This window comes from Trichomycterus rosablanca, chromosome 15 (assembly GCF_030014385.1).
Source record: "Trichomycterus rosablanca isolate fTriRos1 chromosome 15, fTriRos1.hap1, whole genome shotgun sequence".
Taxonomy (NCBI): Eukaryota; Metazoa; Chordata; class Actinopteri; order Siluriformes; family Trichomycteridae; genus Trichomycterus; species Trichomycterus rosablanca.
In genome coordinates this window covers 22,192,468-22,207,365 of record NC_086002.1, presented here as the reverse complement: position 1 = coordinate 22,207,365, position 14,898 = coordinate 22,192,468, and the positions used below count along the sequence as shown (strand labels likewise).

The following is a 14,898-nucleotide window of genomic DNA, read 5'->3' as shown; positions in this document are numbered from 1 at the left end:
CTGGCTAACCGTAAATTGGACTTTTAGTTTGGTCAAAATGGCGCCACAACAGAATGACCGTGGATAAGGTTACCATAGCAACCCTCTGTGTTTTCAGTGTTCTCAAGGTAACTTACTTAACTGACCTTTTGAGACTATGTGATTATGTAGTAACATTATTTAAGTTAAATCTCATTATGAGAAGCGAATTTTAATCATTTTAACATTTTTTTAGCTTAGTTTAGCTCAGTTCGTTTTACTGAATCGGTTCTTTTAAATCATCCGTTTAAACGAATCGAAAAACTGAATCGATTGATTCATTAGTGCTTAAGAGGCGCTAATGCAGTCGGTTCGGAAGTACAGAATCGTTTCGGAAGAATCGGTTCTTTAAATCGAATCGTTAGCAACATTGCTTATTGTTATTAGCATTAAAGCTGGTAGTGGTGGATATATTTAGGGTAAAGCACAACTCTTCCAAAATTCATCATCCGATTTACTTTATTCTGGTAAAGGAAACATTTTAGCTTGTATGCTGTAACTGTAGTTTTCAGGTGACTTGTTTAATAATTTGCTAAACAGCCTATGTGAATAATTAGAGACATGACAAATTTGGAGGAATATTAGTTGTGTTCTGATTACTTATTTGGTTGGTTGACTAATCAGAATGTTATTCAAAATATTAAATGTTGTAAATGTATAATTCAGTTATTATTTTGTATTGTGATTACACAAGACTCTCTGAGAGAGAAACACAGAACCTTGTAATGATATTTCTGTCTTTCTTTTAGGACAGAGAAACAGACGTTTTACGAGATCTTGCAACAATCTTTAAGAATGAAAAAGAAAAGTTCAAGGAAGATATATTTTGTACATTTACCGTTAAACTGTTTGTAATCTTGTTTTAATTTATTACTTGTCACAAAAAAGAATGTTATTTAAACATTTGTAATATTATACAGTAAAATAAAATGGCTACATTTGTATTAGTCTTTATTTTACCCATTTTCTTGATTACACATAATCAACACACATTGTGTAAGAACAACACATTGTGTGTGTTAATTATCCTAACACGGTGGGTGTGCAAAAACTGGATGACACATTTACTGTGTTTAAATCAACATATAGTATGTGTCGTCCCTGAGCACACTCCTCACATGTGTTGAAATTCCACACAGTGTGTGTCGTTTTTAACACATTTCTTTTTAGTGTAGGGTTACCAACCGCCCCGTAAAATACAGAATCGTTCTTTATTTGGAGACTAAACGCCACGTTCCGTATTGAACTGATACAGGACGAGCTTTGTATGAAACAGAAGGATACTGCTGCTACTGTGGGAATTAGAAAGCGTTTGGTTATTATATTAAGTAGTATTCGCTTTAATTCTTAGTAACGGTGTGTGTGAGCAGGTTTATCAGCATAACAACCTGTTTAATACACCGCTGTATGAGTAGCGCAGTGGGCAGAGTGTGTTGTTTTGCCTAAAATATGGTTCTGACTTATTATTATAAAGAATGAAAATAATATTTGTTAAACACCCTAAATACAACATTTTGAAAATGTTCTCATGACGGTGTAAGACACGTAATATTTTTTATAGGTGCAACCCTAACCACCCCCCTCCTCCCCCACTCAGGTATTTTCAGCACAATCAGGAAAAACTTTAAAAGCTTTAATGAGGCTTCATCTGCACATCACTATTGTTTAGTGTTACCATCACAAACTCCATTCACTTCATCCCTGAGAAACAGTTTGATTGGCAGCAGGTAAGCAACGAGCACTTCCTGTGTATTGTACTTACCCTTTCCGTCAGATCGGCCGTTTGTAAATTTGTTTCGGCATTGGTAAAAGTGTTTCAGCTCTTGTAATTTTTTTTTTTTTTATTTTGTTTTCTAAAATGTTAATTTGTTCTGCACTTCTTGGCCACTGTCGTTTTTCCTCAGTAAATCGGTCCACAATCGATTTGTTTTGATTACACATGATTTTTTCTGTAACTAAAGAATAATTTTAATAATTTTGCAGTTTTAAACATGTTAAAAAAAGAAATTCAGCAGGGCTTCTGTGCAACCATAAACCTTATTACAATGTACTATAAGGAGGTGTAGGGTGAATAAAACATGAGGGTAAAATTGTGTTTAGGAATGTGTAATATATAAATGGACAACGCTTGTGTTTGTTTCTAGCTTTTGCAGGTGTGTGTGTGTGTGAGAGAGAGAGTACAAAATGTAAGTAAAATAGGTGGATATGGTTCACCTGGACTGCTAGAGCCATTAATGTTATGATAAATTTTGATATCCCGTTGTCATGGTGATGGTGGACGCTGGCGCATTTGGCTGCCGCTACCCCTACCGTATTTTATCGTATTTTTATTGTATTTTTCATTCTTTTTCATATTTTTATACACTCCTGTGATCACTACCACTCCTGTCGCTCTATTTATTTATTTTTAATCTGAAAATATCTGCGCCTTGTTGGATAATCCACTTATACCACGAACGAGGCGAACGAGTGAACGCTGGCGCGACTTGCTGCCGCTGCTCGCCGGTAATCCAAGTTTTATCGTCGCTTAACTAAGTTTTATCTTAAACTTTTAAAACTGGCGTTTCTCTGGACTATGCAATTGTTCTAATCTGGGCAGGTAAAGCTTTCTTTTGGTGGTATTAGCAAGATTAGCGATTTAGCCATACGGACTTGAACCGCTTCTACCTGTGTTTACCTGTCCAAGCTGCCCTGCGGTTTCACCTAAAATGCTAACCGAAAGGATCCATATCTGGTCGGTGTTTGTCTGGACTCTGCTGGCATTTATTCACCAACCTGTGATGGGCCTGCTTCAGTACTCTGCTGCTGAGCTTCTCCGGTTGCGTTTCCACCTGTCTGCACCTCCACCGGATTTATTACGGCTACACCCGGATATAGCATTCCTGCCTCGCCGGAGATATATTCACCGCGGGTCTCGTCGGAATGTTCAGGAAGACTCGTCGAAAGCAATAAAATCATTCTGGTCTACTTTTCGTCGTCCTCAGCGCAACACCGGTCGGGTTGCTGACCACAGTGTGCTAGCCTGCCTAGCCCGGTCGGCTAACACCCCGGCTAAATGCGAAAACTCCATTGTCAACTTCGGTCTGCTCAACATCCGCTCACTCACGAGCAAGGGACATCTCATCCAAGATCTCATCACGGACCGTAAGTTGGACTTTCTCTGTTTAACCGAAACTTGGCAACAACCAAGTGACTTTACACAACTTAATGAATCAACTCCTCCGGGGTTTGTTTACATCTCCCAACCACGTGTCACCAGTCGGGGAGGAGGTCTCGCGATAATTCACCACAAGAAGTGGAAAGTCTCGTCGGTGTCTATCCCTACCTTCTCCTCCTTCGAATCGACCGTGTGTAAGCTGTCTGGATCTATTCCCACCATCATTACTGTCATCTATCGTCCACCAAAACCAAACAGAGAATTTTTAAATGACTTTGCCACTCTGCTCACACACCTGTCCACCCTTTCACCAAATAACATTGTGCTGGGTGATTTTAATATTCATATGGACAATATTAATAACCCTCTTACCAAAGATTTCATAAGTTGTATTGAGGGTTTTGGACTTCAGCAGTATATCAACTTTCCCACTCACAGCAAGGGTCACATCCTGGATTTAATTTGCTGTTCAGGGTTATCTCCTCTAGACAGTACCGCTGATGAACTCCCCATATCTGACCATTTCTTCCTTTCATTTAATGTCTGTCTCTCTCTGTCTATCAATAAATTCCCCCGTCTCATTTCTTTCCGCAATATTAAGGACATTAATTTGGATTCTCTCTCTTCCAGTATTAACTCCACAATGGACAATCATAATCTAACCACCCTTGATGACCTGGTATCACACTACAATACTGGGCTTCATTCTGTACTCGACTCCCTGGCTCCACTAAAAATTAAGTCCGTTTCATTCTCCCATCCAGCCCCCTGGTTTACGCCCGAACTCCGGCTCATGAAGGCTAAAGGACGGCAACTTGAGCGGCTCCAAAGGAAAACTGGACTTTCTGTTCATAAAGACATGTACAAAGATCATATGCTACACTACAAGGATTGTATTTCACAAAGTAAATCCAATTATTACACTGACATAATCCATTCAAACGAAGGTAATTTTAAGTCACTATTTTCATTGTACAAAAGTATTACTCAAGCCCCGGACTCTCTTCCATCTCACCTGCATTCAGTTGACTTTTGTAACTCACTAATGTCATTCTTTAATGAAAAAATCAGTACAATTCACCATCATCTTAGTTTACAACCAACTTCCAGGATTACCTCTGATTTCTCTCCTCCCGCTCATTCTTTCTCTCTCTTTCATCTCCCTTCCACCTCTGAAATCTCAGACATCATCCGGAAGCTTAAGCCATCTACTTGTCAGTTAGACCCCATCCCCTCAGTATTAGTAAAAACCTGTCTTCCCTCACTGGTTCCTATCATTTCTTCCATTATCCATTCCTCTCTTTCCACTGGAACTGTTCCTGCTTCTTTCAAAACTGCAGTAATAATTCCGATTCTGAAAAAACCTGGTGCAGATCCAACTAATTTCAATAATCTACGGCCAATTTCTAATCTACCCTTCATTTCCAAAATTCTAGAAAAAATAGTAGCATCTCAACTACATACTTACTTATCCTATAACAACCTGTATGAACAGTTCCAGTCTGGTTTCCGCCCTCTCCATAGCACAGAAACTGCTCTGATAAAAGTCACCAATGACCTCCTCATGGCAGCTGATTCCGGTTCACTCTCCATCCTTATCCTACTAGACCTAAGTGCAGCATTTGACACCATCTGTCACACCACCCTCCTCAATAGACTTTCTTCCATTGGTATCACTCAGACTCCCCTAAGCTGGTTCAAATCATATCTCTCTTGTCGCACTCAGTTTATTCAGCTTAAAACATTTACATCTCAGCCCTCTCCTGTTGCTTCAGGTGTGCCCCAGGGCTCTGTCTTGGGGCCCCTTCTTTTCATCATTTACCTCCTTCCCCTTGGCCACATCTTTCGTAAACACCACATTAGCTTCCACTGTTATGCGGATGACACCCAGCTCTATTTCTCCTGCAAACCCACTCTCAACATCCCACGCACCACCACTACTGATTGTTTAACAGAAATAAAATCCTGGTTTTCGGCAAATCTCCTAAAATTAAACAGTGATAAAACTGAGGTTCTCCTCGTTGGTACTAAAACAACATTATCCAAAACCAACAGTCTGTCTATTGACATTGACAATTTTTCTGTTATCCCCTCAACTCTGGTAAAGAGTTTGGGTGTCATCCTCGACACTATCATTCCAAGCCCATATCAATAACATTACCAGGTCTGCTTATTTCCACCTACGTAATATCAGTCGTCTTCGCCCATCTCTTACTCCACATACCACTGCCATTCTTGTTCATAGCCTTGTCACTTCCCGTCTAGACTATTGTAATTCTCTCCTTTTCGGTCTTCCACACAAATCTCTCCATAAGCTTCAACTGGTCCAAAACTCAGCTGCCCGTATTATCACTAGAACCCCTTCTTTCCACCATATCACTCCTGTTCTGTCACAGCTCCACTGGCTCCCGGTCAAGTTCCGCATCGATTACAAAATCCTTCTTCTCACTTTCAAGGCCATCCATAATCTCGCTCCAACTTATCTCTCTAATCTTCTCACTGTTGCTACTCCCTCTCGTTCTCTCAGATCTTCCTCCTCTATTCACTTTACTGTACCCTCTGCCCGTCTCACCACCATGGGGAGCAGAGCTTTTAGTTGCTCTGCTCCCCGAGTTTGGAATTCTCTGCCATCTGAATTACGGAACATAAGCTCTCTCCAACAGTTCAAATCCTCACTTAAGACTAACCTGTTTAGGACAGCCTATAACACCTGATTGGTGCTTTTGCTGTGTCATAGTTTTAACTGTTTTAATTGCTGCTTGTTTGTTTCTTTGTATTTTATTGTTGTGGTGATTGTAAGGTGTCCTTGGGTGTCAGAAAGGCGCCTATGAAATAAAATGTATTATTATTATTATTATAAATTGGGTGTTAGGGTCATGAATGAGTGATTAACTACATAAACAATGAATATATTAAACAAATAAATAAATACAAATTGAGTAAATAAGTTTTCAGATTCTTCTGTGCTGAACAATACTGACTTATAAAGTCTTTATAAGTGACATCTGTGTTAAAAATGTGTTTGTATATTTCACTGTATTGTGAGAAATGGGAAGTTATAAGTCATATTCTGCTAAAGCATAACGTTTCATAAACATATTTCAAAGTCAGACACATCTTGGTTAAAGTGAAAGTGATCTTAGCTGTGTATCAATAAAAAACAAATAAGTGAAATAAGACATTTTATGTGTCGGTGTTAGCTGTGTTAAAGCTATTTATGTGTTAAACATTAAAAAGTGCATCTTTATAAAAGAGATGTATCAGATAAATAACTAAAATAGACTTGATTCTGTTTTGTGAGTGTTAGAAAGATCAGTGGAATGTGAATGTTTGAGCCATGTGTTGTTTTAGAAATGTGTCAGTATACAGTGTATCACAAAAGTGAGTACACCCCTCACATTTCTGCAGATATTTAAGTATATCTTTTCATGGGACAACACTGACAAAATGACACTTTGACACAATGAAAAGTAGTCTGTGTGCAGCTTATATAACAGTGTAAATTTATTCTTCCCTCAAAATAACTCAATATACAGCCATTAATGTCTAAACCACCGGCAACAAAAGTGAGTACACCCCTAAGAGACTACACCCCTAAATGTCCAAATTGAGCACTGCTTGTCATTTTCCCTCCAAAATGTCATGTGATTTGTTAGTGTTACTAGGTCTCAGGTGTGCATAGGGAGCAGGTGTGTTCAATTTAGTAGTACAGCTCTCACACTCTCTCATACTGGTCACTGAAAGTTCCAACATGGCACCTCATGGCAAAGAACTCTCTGAGGATCTTAAAAGACGAATTGTTGCGCTACATGAAGATGGCCAAGGCTACAAGAAGATTGCCAACACCCTGAAACTGAGCTGCAGCACAGTGGCCAAGATCATCCAGCGTTTTAAAAGAGCAGGGTCCACTCAGAACAGACCTCGCGTTGGTCGTCCAAAGAAGCTGAGTGCACGTGCTCAGCGTCACATCCAACTGCTGTCTTTGAAAGATAGGCGCAGGAGTGCTGTCAGCATTGCTGCAGAGATTGAAAAGGTGGGGGGTCAGCCTGTCAGTGCTCAGACCATACGCCGCACACTACATCAAATTGGTCTGCATGGCTGTCACCCCAGAAGGAAGCCTCTTCTGAAGTCTCTACACAAGAAAGCCCACAAACAGTTTGCTGAAGACATGTCAACAAAGGACATGGATTACTGGAACCATGTCCTATGGTCTGATGAGACCAAGATTAATTTGTTTGGTTCAGATGGTCTCAAGCATGTGTGGCGGCAATCAGGTGAGGAGTACAAAGATAAGTGTGTCATGCCTACAGTCAAGCATGGTGGTGGGAATGCCATGGTCTGGGGCTGCATGAGTGCAGCAGGTGTTGTGGAGTTACATTTCATTGAGGGACACATGAACTCCAATATGTACTGTGAAATACTGAAGCAGAGCATGATCCCCTCCCTCCGGAAACTGGGTCGCAGGGCAGTGTTCCAGCATGATAATGACCCCAAACACACCTCTAAGACGACCACTGCTTTATTGAAGAGGCTGAGGGTAAAGGTGATGGACTGGCCAAGCATGTCTCCAGACCTAAACCCAATAGAACATCTTTGGGGCATCCTCAAGCGGAAGGTGGAGGAGCGCAAAGTCTCGAATATCCGCCAGCTCCGTGATGTCATCATGGAGGAGTGGAAAAGCATTCCAGTGGCAACCTGTGAAGCTCTGGTAAACTCCATGCCCAGGAGAGTTAAGGCAGTTCTGGGAAATAATGGTGGCCACACAAAATATTGACACTTCAGGAACTTTCACTAAGGGGTGTACTCACTTTTGTTGCCGGTGGTTTAGACATTAATGGCTGTATATTGAGTTATTTTGAGGGAAGAATAAATTTACACTGTTATATAAGCTGCACACAGACTACTTTTCATTGTGTCAAAGTGTCATTTTGTCAGTGTTGTCCCATGAAAAGATATACTTAAATATCTGCAGAAATGTGAGGGGTGTACTCACTTTTGTGATACACTGTATGTGAACTTAAAGCTGACACGGTGATGTTCTGTAGATCTTACAGCACAAATATGTAGATTTAACTGAAATGAATGTTAGTGTATTAAAATATTCTTCTTATTATCACCATTATTATTCTAAATTGTTATGGTTATTATTTTCTTACATTTGTTCTTTCAGCTACATGACAGTTAAGCACCCTGGACTCGACCTAGTCCTGCTTGGTAGCTGTGTTTTACTTCGCACTAAACAGCCTATTTTTCTAGTAGAAAAGGAAGCTCACATCCGCTTATAAATACATGTGGAAAACACCAAGGTCTGGTTTGCTCTTTTCAGTCTGTGTCTACAAGAAGATCGGGTTTCCTCAGCATATTTTTACGTGTAATAAGATGTGAAATGTGCGCTGCGTCGCTTTACGCATCAGGAGCGGTGTGCTGTTTTAGCAGAACACAAGGAAACAGAGCATCGTTAGGTTCCCTTTGCGGGCTTTTACATGAACGAGAGAACTTATGTTCGGCCGACGTGCACTTTATTACCTCGCATTTTATATCAGGACTTGTATTTTAATCACTATTTGCCATGAGAAAACACAAGTGCGCATGTGTCACGGAAGCACACAGACGCTGCGCTGGGCGAGTTGAGTCTACACAGTTCTCATGTGTGCTATAAAGCCCCGCCCCCTCTCGTAAGAGGGAGGAGTCTCTGTACAACAGAGCACAGCGCTTCACTCGTTCTTTCTTAGCGCCGTTTTAGCTCCAACAACGATGGTAGAAGAAGCTCCAGCACCGGCCAGCTCGGCCCCCGCCAAGGCTCCTAAAAAGAAGACCGCGGCCAAACCCAAGAAAGCGGGTCCCAGCGTCGGCGAGCTGATCGTCAAAGCTGTTTCCGCTTCCAAGGAGAGGAGCGGCGTGTCCCTGGCCGCCCTGAAGAAAGCTCTGTCTGCAGGTGGATACGACGTGGAGAAGAACAACTCCCGCGTCAAACTCGCCGTCAAAAGCCTGGTGACCAAGGGAACCCTGGTGCAGACCAAGGGCACCGGCGCCTCAGGCTCTTTCAAGCTCAACAAGAAGCAGACCGAGGCGAAGAAACCCGCGGCCAAAAAAGCCGCCGCTCCTAAAGTGAAAAAGGCCGCAAAGAAACCCGCCGCTGCAAAGAAGCCCAAGAAGGTAACAGCCAAGAAGCCCGCCGCTAAGAAGTCCCCCAAGAAGGTCAAGAAACCCGCTGCTGCCGCTAAGAAAGCCACCAAGAGCCCCAAGAAAGCTAAGAAGCCGGCGACCCCCAAGAAGGCAGCCAAGAGTCCTAAAAAAGCCAAGGCAGCCAAACCCAAGACCGCTAAGCCCAAAGTGGCCAAGGCCAAAAAAGCTGCACCCAAGAAGAAGTAAACATGTTCCTGTTTTATTATATTTGTTTTCTTAAAACGGCTCTTTTAAGAGCCACCTATTTCCTCCCATAAAGAGTCGCGTTTCCTAAACACATACATACATATAAGCATGCATGCGAACATACAACTGTTCATACATGCAACCATCCATACATACATATTTTGTGGAGAGTGTAATAAGCAAGGAGTTAAAAACACTAAGTATGTCTGGTCCTGTTTTATGTGTAATAATGATTTTGTCACACATCCCCTTAAAACTGTCCGTATAAATGTGTATATGTATGTGCACTCACGTATATGAGCTCCTTACATAATGTAATTGTTAGTGTAAATGTTATTGTGACATAATATAATGTAATTGTTTCTTAAGAGAAGCTTTTCTGTATCATACATTACACGGGCGGGAGAACGGAGGAGAAGAGAGGGGTGGAGGGAGGGGGCGGGGCAATATGTGAGGGGGCGTGTATGTGTTTCTCTGAGACATGACGGCGCGTTTAGGATTGGCTCAGCTGTGCCGTCGCTCTAAGCCAATAGGAGAGAGGCCAGTTTGCCTATATCTTACCGCTTCGAGCTCTCTTCTAGTTTACTTCAGTTTTGTTCCACGAACGCATCTGATCATCAAAATGAGTGGACGCGGGAAGACCGGTGGTAAGACTAGAGCTAAGGCCAAGACTCGTTCATCCCGTGCCGGCCTTCAGTTCCCCGTGGGCCGTGTTCACAGACTGCTACGTAAGGGTAATTACGCCGAGCGTGTGGGAGCTGGTGCTCCTGTCTACTTGGCTGCCGTGCTGGAGTATCTGACCGCTGAGATCCTCGAGTTGGCTGGTAACGCCGCCAGAGATAACAAGAAGTCTCGTATCATCCCTCGTCATCTGCAGTTGGCCGTGCGTAACGACGAGGAGTTGAACAGACTGCTTGGAGGTGTAACCATCGCTCAGGGCGGTGTGCTGCCTAACATCCAGGCTGTTCTGTTGCCCAAGAAGACCGAGAAAGCAGCCAAGTCCAAGTAAAGTCGCTCTCGTGTTCTAACCAAAAGGCTCTTTTAAGAGCCACCCATTTCCACAGAAAAAGTGCAATTTCCCCAGATAATGTGTTAACAAAACATTTAATATTGTTTCATAAAATCACATGGCATAAAACACATGATTTATGACATGGTAAAATTAATAAATCAATATGTTCGATTAATTTTTTCCACATTTATCTATATTTACATATGTCCCTATATATGTATACATAAGTGAAGTTACAGATCACTTGCAGTAGCAAAAATTTAGACGATTAAAAGTGGTGCAGCAAACGTTTTTGTGTAATATACATGGAACAAAAAAGAATAATGCTAATAATAACAATAATACTAAGCAAAATAAACAATTGTAGGCTGTGTTTTAAAAGCACAAAGAAACAAAGGAAAGTATTATAAATCCCGCCAACAGCATAGAGGAAATACTGTTTTTTGAAACGAGGCAGCGGCAGAACGCCGACCAGTCAGCGACATTTAACGTAAGCACGTTCGTCCAATGAGAAAAGTGCTTCATCAAGACGCCCAATGAGCGCAGAGCGGCTCTGGTGCTTAAAAAGAGCGTGCTGGGCGGGCTGACATATTCTGTTCTACAGTTCGTGAAGTACGGAGTTCCAGACGCGATGGCAAGAACCAAGCAGACCGCTCGTAAGTCCACCGGTGGTAAAGCGCCGAGGAAGCAGCTCGCCACTAAGGCTGCCCGCAAGAGCGCCCCGGCTACTGGCGGTGTGAAGAAACCTCACCGTTACAGGCCAGGTACCGTGGCTCTGCGTGAAATCCGCCGTTATCAGAAGTCCACTGAGCTGCTCATCCGCAAGCTGCCCTTCCAGCGCCTGGTTAGAGAGATCGCTCAGGACTTTAAGACCGATCTGCGCTTCCAGAGTTCTGCCGTCATGGCTCTGCAGGAGGCCAGTGAGGCTTACCTGGTCGGTCTGTTCGAGGACACCAACCTGTGCGCCATCCATGCCAAGAGGGTGACCATCATGCCTAAGGACATCCAGCTGGCCCGCCGTATTCGCGGAGAGCGTGCTTAAACGAACCCACTCCATCCAGTTATCCCCAAAGGCTCTTTTAAGAGCCACTTACATGCTTCCACTGGAATGGGCACTTTTCATAACTTTATTTATTTATTATTCCATTGTGTGTGCGTGTTCCGAGTTATAATTTAGTTATATTTATCAGTTATAAATATTAGGAAAAAGTGTTTATGTGTGTGTGTAGAGATGTACTTTACATTCTTACAATTATAAACACATTTATTCAGAATAATAAATCAATAATAAAATACTATTGTAGATACTCAACACAGGGTAATTACAGGCATTTTAGAACAGATATACTGTAAAATATTAAGTGTCAATAATCATAATTACTCGTAATAATGATTTTTATTTCTATTATAGTTGTTGTAATAATAGTATTATTGGTGATGGTAGTAGTAGTAGTAACTGTAATTATAATGTTATGAAGAACCAATGGATGATTAGTGGAGCGTTTCTTCCATCTCGTGGCCAAAATGTGAAAACACGAACTAAATCTGTGTGTTTATGTGTGTATGTGTGTGTTTTCTTTTATGTATGTATATTTTTATGTATTTTTATGTAATATAAAAAATTGTTAGGAGGATTTAGTGGCGTTGGTGTTGCACGGTGTACACAGTCTGCGGCTTTACTTCTGACTTCAGTAAATAAATAGACGCCCATGTCTTCTTAAGAAATTGCAGTTTCTATCTATTGCACTCACAGTTCTGTTCGCGAACACATTACGGTGAAGCTGGATACACTCACACACACCTAAATCATAAACTGAGAAGGAAATACACCCCCCCCCCCCCCCCCCCCCCCCGTAAAAAAGAAAATTAATTAATTAATTACTTACTTAATTTGAGTTCACGTACACTGACACATTTCTAAAACAACACATGGCTCCTACACTTACACAACAGATATATATATATATATATATATATATTTAAACTCAGAAATGGCTTTAACACAGCTAACACTGAAACATAAAATGTCTTCTTTCACTTATTTGGATTTTATTGATACACAGCTTTGAGCACTTTCACTTTAATCAAGATGTTTCTGACTTTGAAATATGTTTATGAAACGTTATGCTTTAGCAGAATAAGACTTATAACTTCCCATTTCTCACAATACAGTGAAATATACAAACACATTTTTAACACAGATGTCACTTATAAAGACTTGCATCAGTATTGTTCAGCACAGACAAATGCAAACACTGCTTTACACATTTTTTATGTATTTATGTGTTTAATGTATTCAATGTTATGTATTTATTGAGTTATTCACTCATTCATGACCCTAACACCCACTTTAACAAAACATCTATGGCTCTAGCAGTCCAGGTGACACATATCCAGGGCCAGCTGTAGCCTAGTGGTTAAGGTACTAGGCCAGTGACCAGAGGGTCACTGGTTCAAGCCCCACCACTGCTAGGTTATCACTGCTGGGCCCTTGAGCAAAGCTCTAAACCCTCAATTGGTCAGACTGTTACTGTAATATAAGTCACTTTGGGTAATTATCCACCTGTTTTTACTTTTTTTTTAAACACACACACACACACACACTCATCTGCAAACGCTAGCAACAAACACTGGCGTTGTCCATTTATATATTACACATTCCGACACAATTTTACCCTCATGTTCTATTTACCCTACACCTCCTCCTACACTGCTGCAGGTGTTTTAGATCTTTGTTTTTATCATAACGTGTCTCTAATGCTACTTTCACAATTTGTCTTTCTTTCTTTTGGCACAACATGTTTAAAAAATTGTTTTAACATTAAACATTAGTTACAGAAAAATATGTCATGTGGAATACATCACATCGATTGTGGACCGATTTACTGTGAGGATAAAACAGTGGAGGTACTAAGTTACGCGCTTTACATGAGGCCTACTCCGAGCAGCTGCCGTCACAGTGGGCGGTCGCTGCTTAACTCCGCCCCATTGTCTTCAACTAGGTCCGGTAGAGGGAAATAACAAGCTCGCTGTGAACGCTCGTCCTGCATTGACTCACTTTATCTCGACGAGAGTAGTAACCATGTCCGGAAGAGGATCAGTAATCCTCTTCAAACACGTGAACGTTTTGGCCGCAGCACCTTACGGTGTTTGCGGCCGCTAAGTACAAACATTTGAAAGTATGGCTTCCAGTATGTCTTTTCGAGAGTCATATAATAACCGTTTTCTCAAATACTGGGCGAAAATCTCCTTCATAGGATCTGGATCTGCTCCAAGCAGAGATGAGGTGGCAGAAAAGCTTTTTATGTCCCAGTCGGTGAGTGGGGAAGACATTTTCTCCTTCATCAGCCTTCCGAACCGGAAAGACTTTGAACTTTGTTTTCGTAACGAAAGATCATTACGAGTTTTCATGGACATTTACAATTCAAACAAAGAACAATGGAGAGATTTCGAAATATTCTCACCTTTGCAGTTTGACATAAAAACAGTGATTGTGAAATTTTGGACAGGAAGAATTCCAGATGAAGATGTGGAGCTGTATTTACGTCGCTTCTGTAACATTGTAAAACCAGCCATTAAGCCTGTGGATCGGTTCGGCATTTGGTATGGGATTAGGAAATATCAAGTGAGAATTAAGAAAGACCTCAACAACCAAGACATAGGGATTCCAAACAACATCTCACTGGGTCCGTACAATGGGAAAATTATCTACCAAGGCCAAATTTCCAGATGTTATACATGTCAAGCGACTGATCACATTGCTAAAGAATGTAAGGAGGTGAAATGTTGGCAATGTAGCAGTTTTGGACATAAAGCTAAAGATTGTAACAACTCTGCAATTTGTAATTTATGTGGAACCGTGGGTCACACTTTCTTTATGTGCCCTAACTCTTATGCTAACCGTTCTAAGACAAGCTTTGGCACAGAAGTAAAGGAAAACCTTTTTGAAAGTGTACAACCGTTATCAACGACTGAGGCTGGGGAAAAAAATATTCCACCTGAAGCCAATTCTAGTAATGAACCTGAATTATCACAGACAAAGGATAAACAACAAAATGAAATGGATCAAACTGAAAGCCTTTTTATTAATACAACTTTGGAGGAAAATGGGACTGTTACAGAATGTAAAAATGTTGAAGATTTAAAGCAAACTGGTAATAACGACAGCAGTGAAACATCATCAACAGAGGACAGCAGCAGTGGTTCATCCAGCAGTGACGATTCATCTACAACTGAGTCGGGAGAGGAGTCAACTAAAGGTTCAGCATCGGAGTCGTGCAACATTGCTTTAAAAGTTTCACTTATCTCTAATGAAGGAACTGAGGATATACGCCAGGAC

At 41.2% G+C, this 14,898-nt stretch overlaps 4 protein-coding genes across 4 annotated transcripts in view; 3 read left to right on the top strand and 1 right to left on the bottom strand.

Moving 5' to 3' along the window:
• LOC134328805 (histone H2AX-like) overlaps positions 1–14,898 on the bottom strand; it is an 82,260-nt gene that overhangs the window by 44,944 nt on the left and 22,418 nt on the right. The window lies entirely within an intron of this gene.
• Positions 8,902–9,550, top strand: LOC134328849 (histone H1-like). Its single transcript, XM_063010081.1, has one exon. The coding sequence runs from the start codon at positions 8,930–8,932 to the stop codon at positions 9,545–9,547; it is 618 nt and encodes a 205-aa protein (XP_062866151.1). The 5' UTR covers positions 8,902–8,929; the 3' UTR covers positions 9,548–9,550.
• On the top strand, positions 10,170–10,556 carry LOC134328985 (histone H2A-like). The gene has a single exon (XM_063010222.1). It carries the CDS (start codon positions 10,170–10,172, stop codon positions 10,554–10,556), a length of 387 nt encoding a protein of 128 aa, XP_062866292.1.
• Positions 11,191–11,616, top strand: LOC134328946 (histone H3). The gene has a single exon (XM_063010188.1). It carries the CDS (start codon positions 11,191–11,193, stop codon positions 11,599–11,601), a length of 411 nt encoding a protein of 136 aa, XP_062866258.1. The 3' UTR covers positions 11,602–11,616.

What these genes read in the sequence shown, in the direction of transcription:
- LOC134328849 (XM_063010081.1), top strand. Translation starts at nt 8,930, where the DNA reads ATGGTAGAAGAAGCTCCAGCACCGGCCAGCTCGGCCCCCGCCAAGGCT.
- LOC134328985 (XM_063010222.1), top strand. Translation starts at nt 10,170, where the DNA reads ATGAGTGGACGCGGGAAGACCGGTGGTAAGACTAGAGCTAAGGCCAAG.
- LOC134328946 (XM_063010188.1), top strand. Translation starts at nt 11,191, where the DNA reads ATGGCAAGAACCAAGCAGACCGCTCGTAAGTCCACCGGTGGTAAAGCG.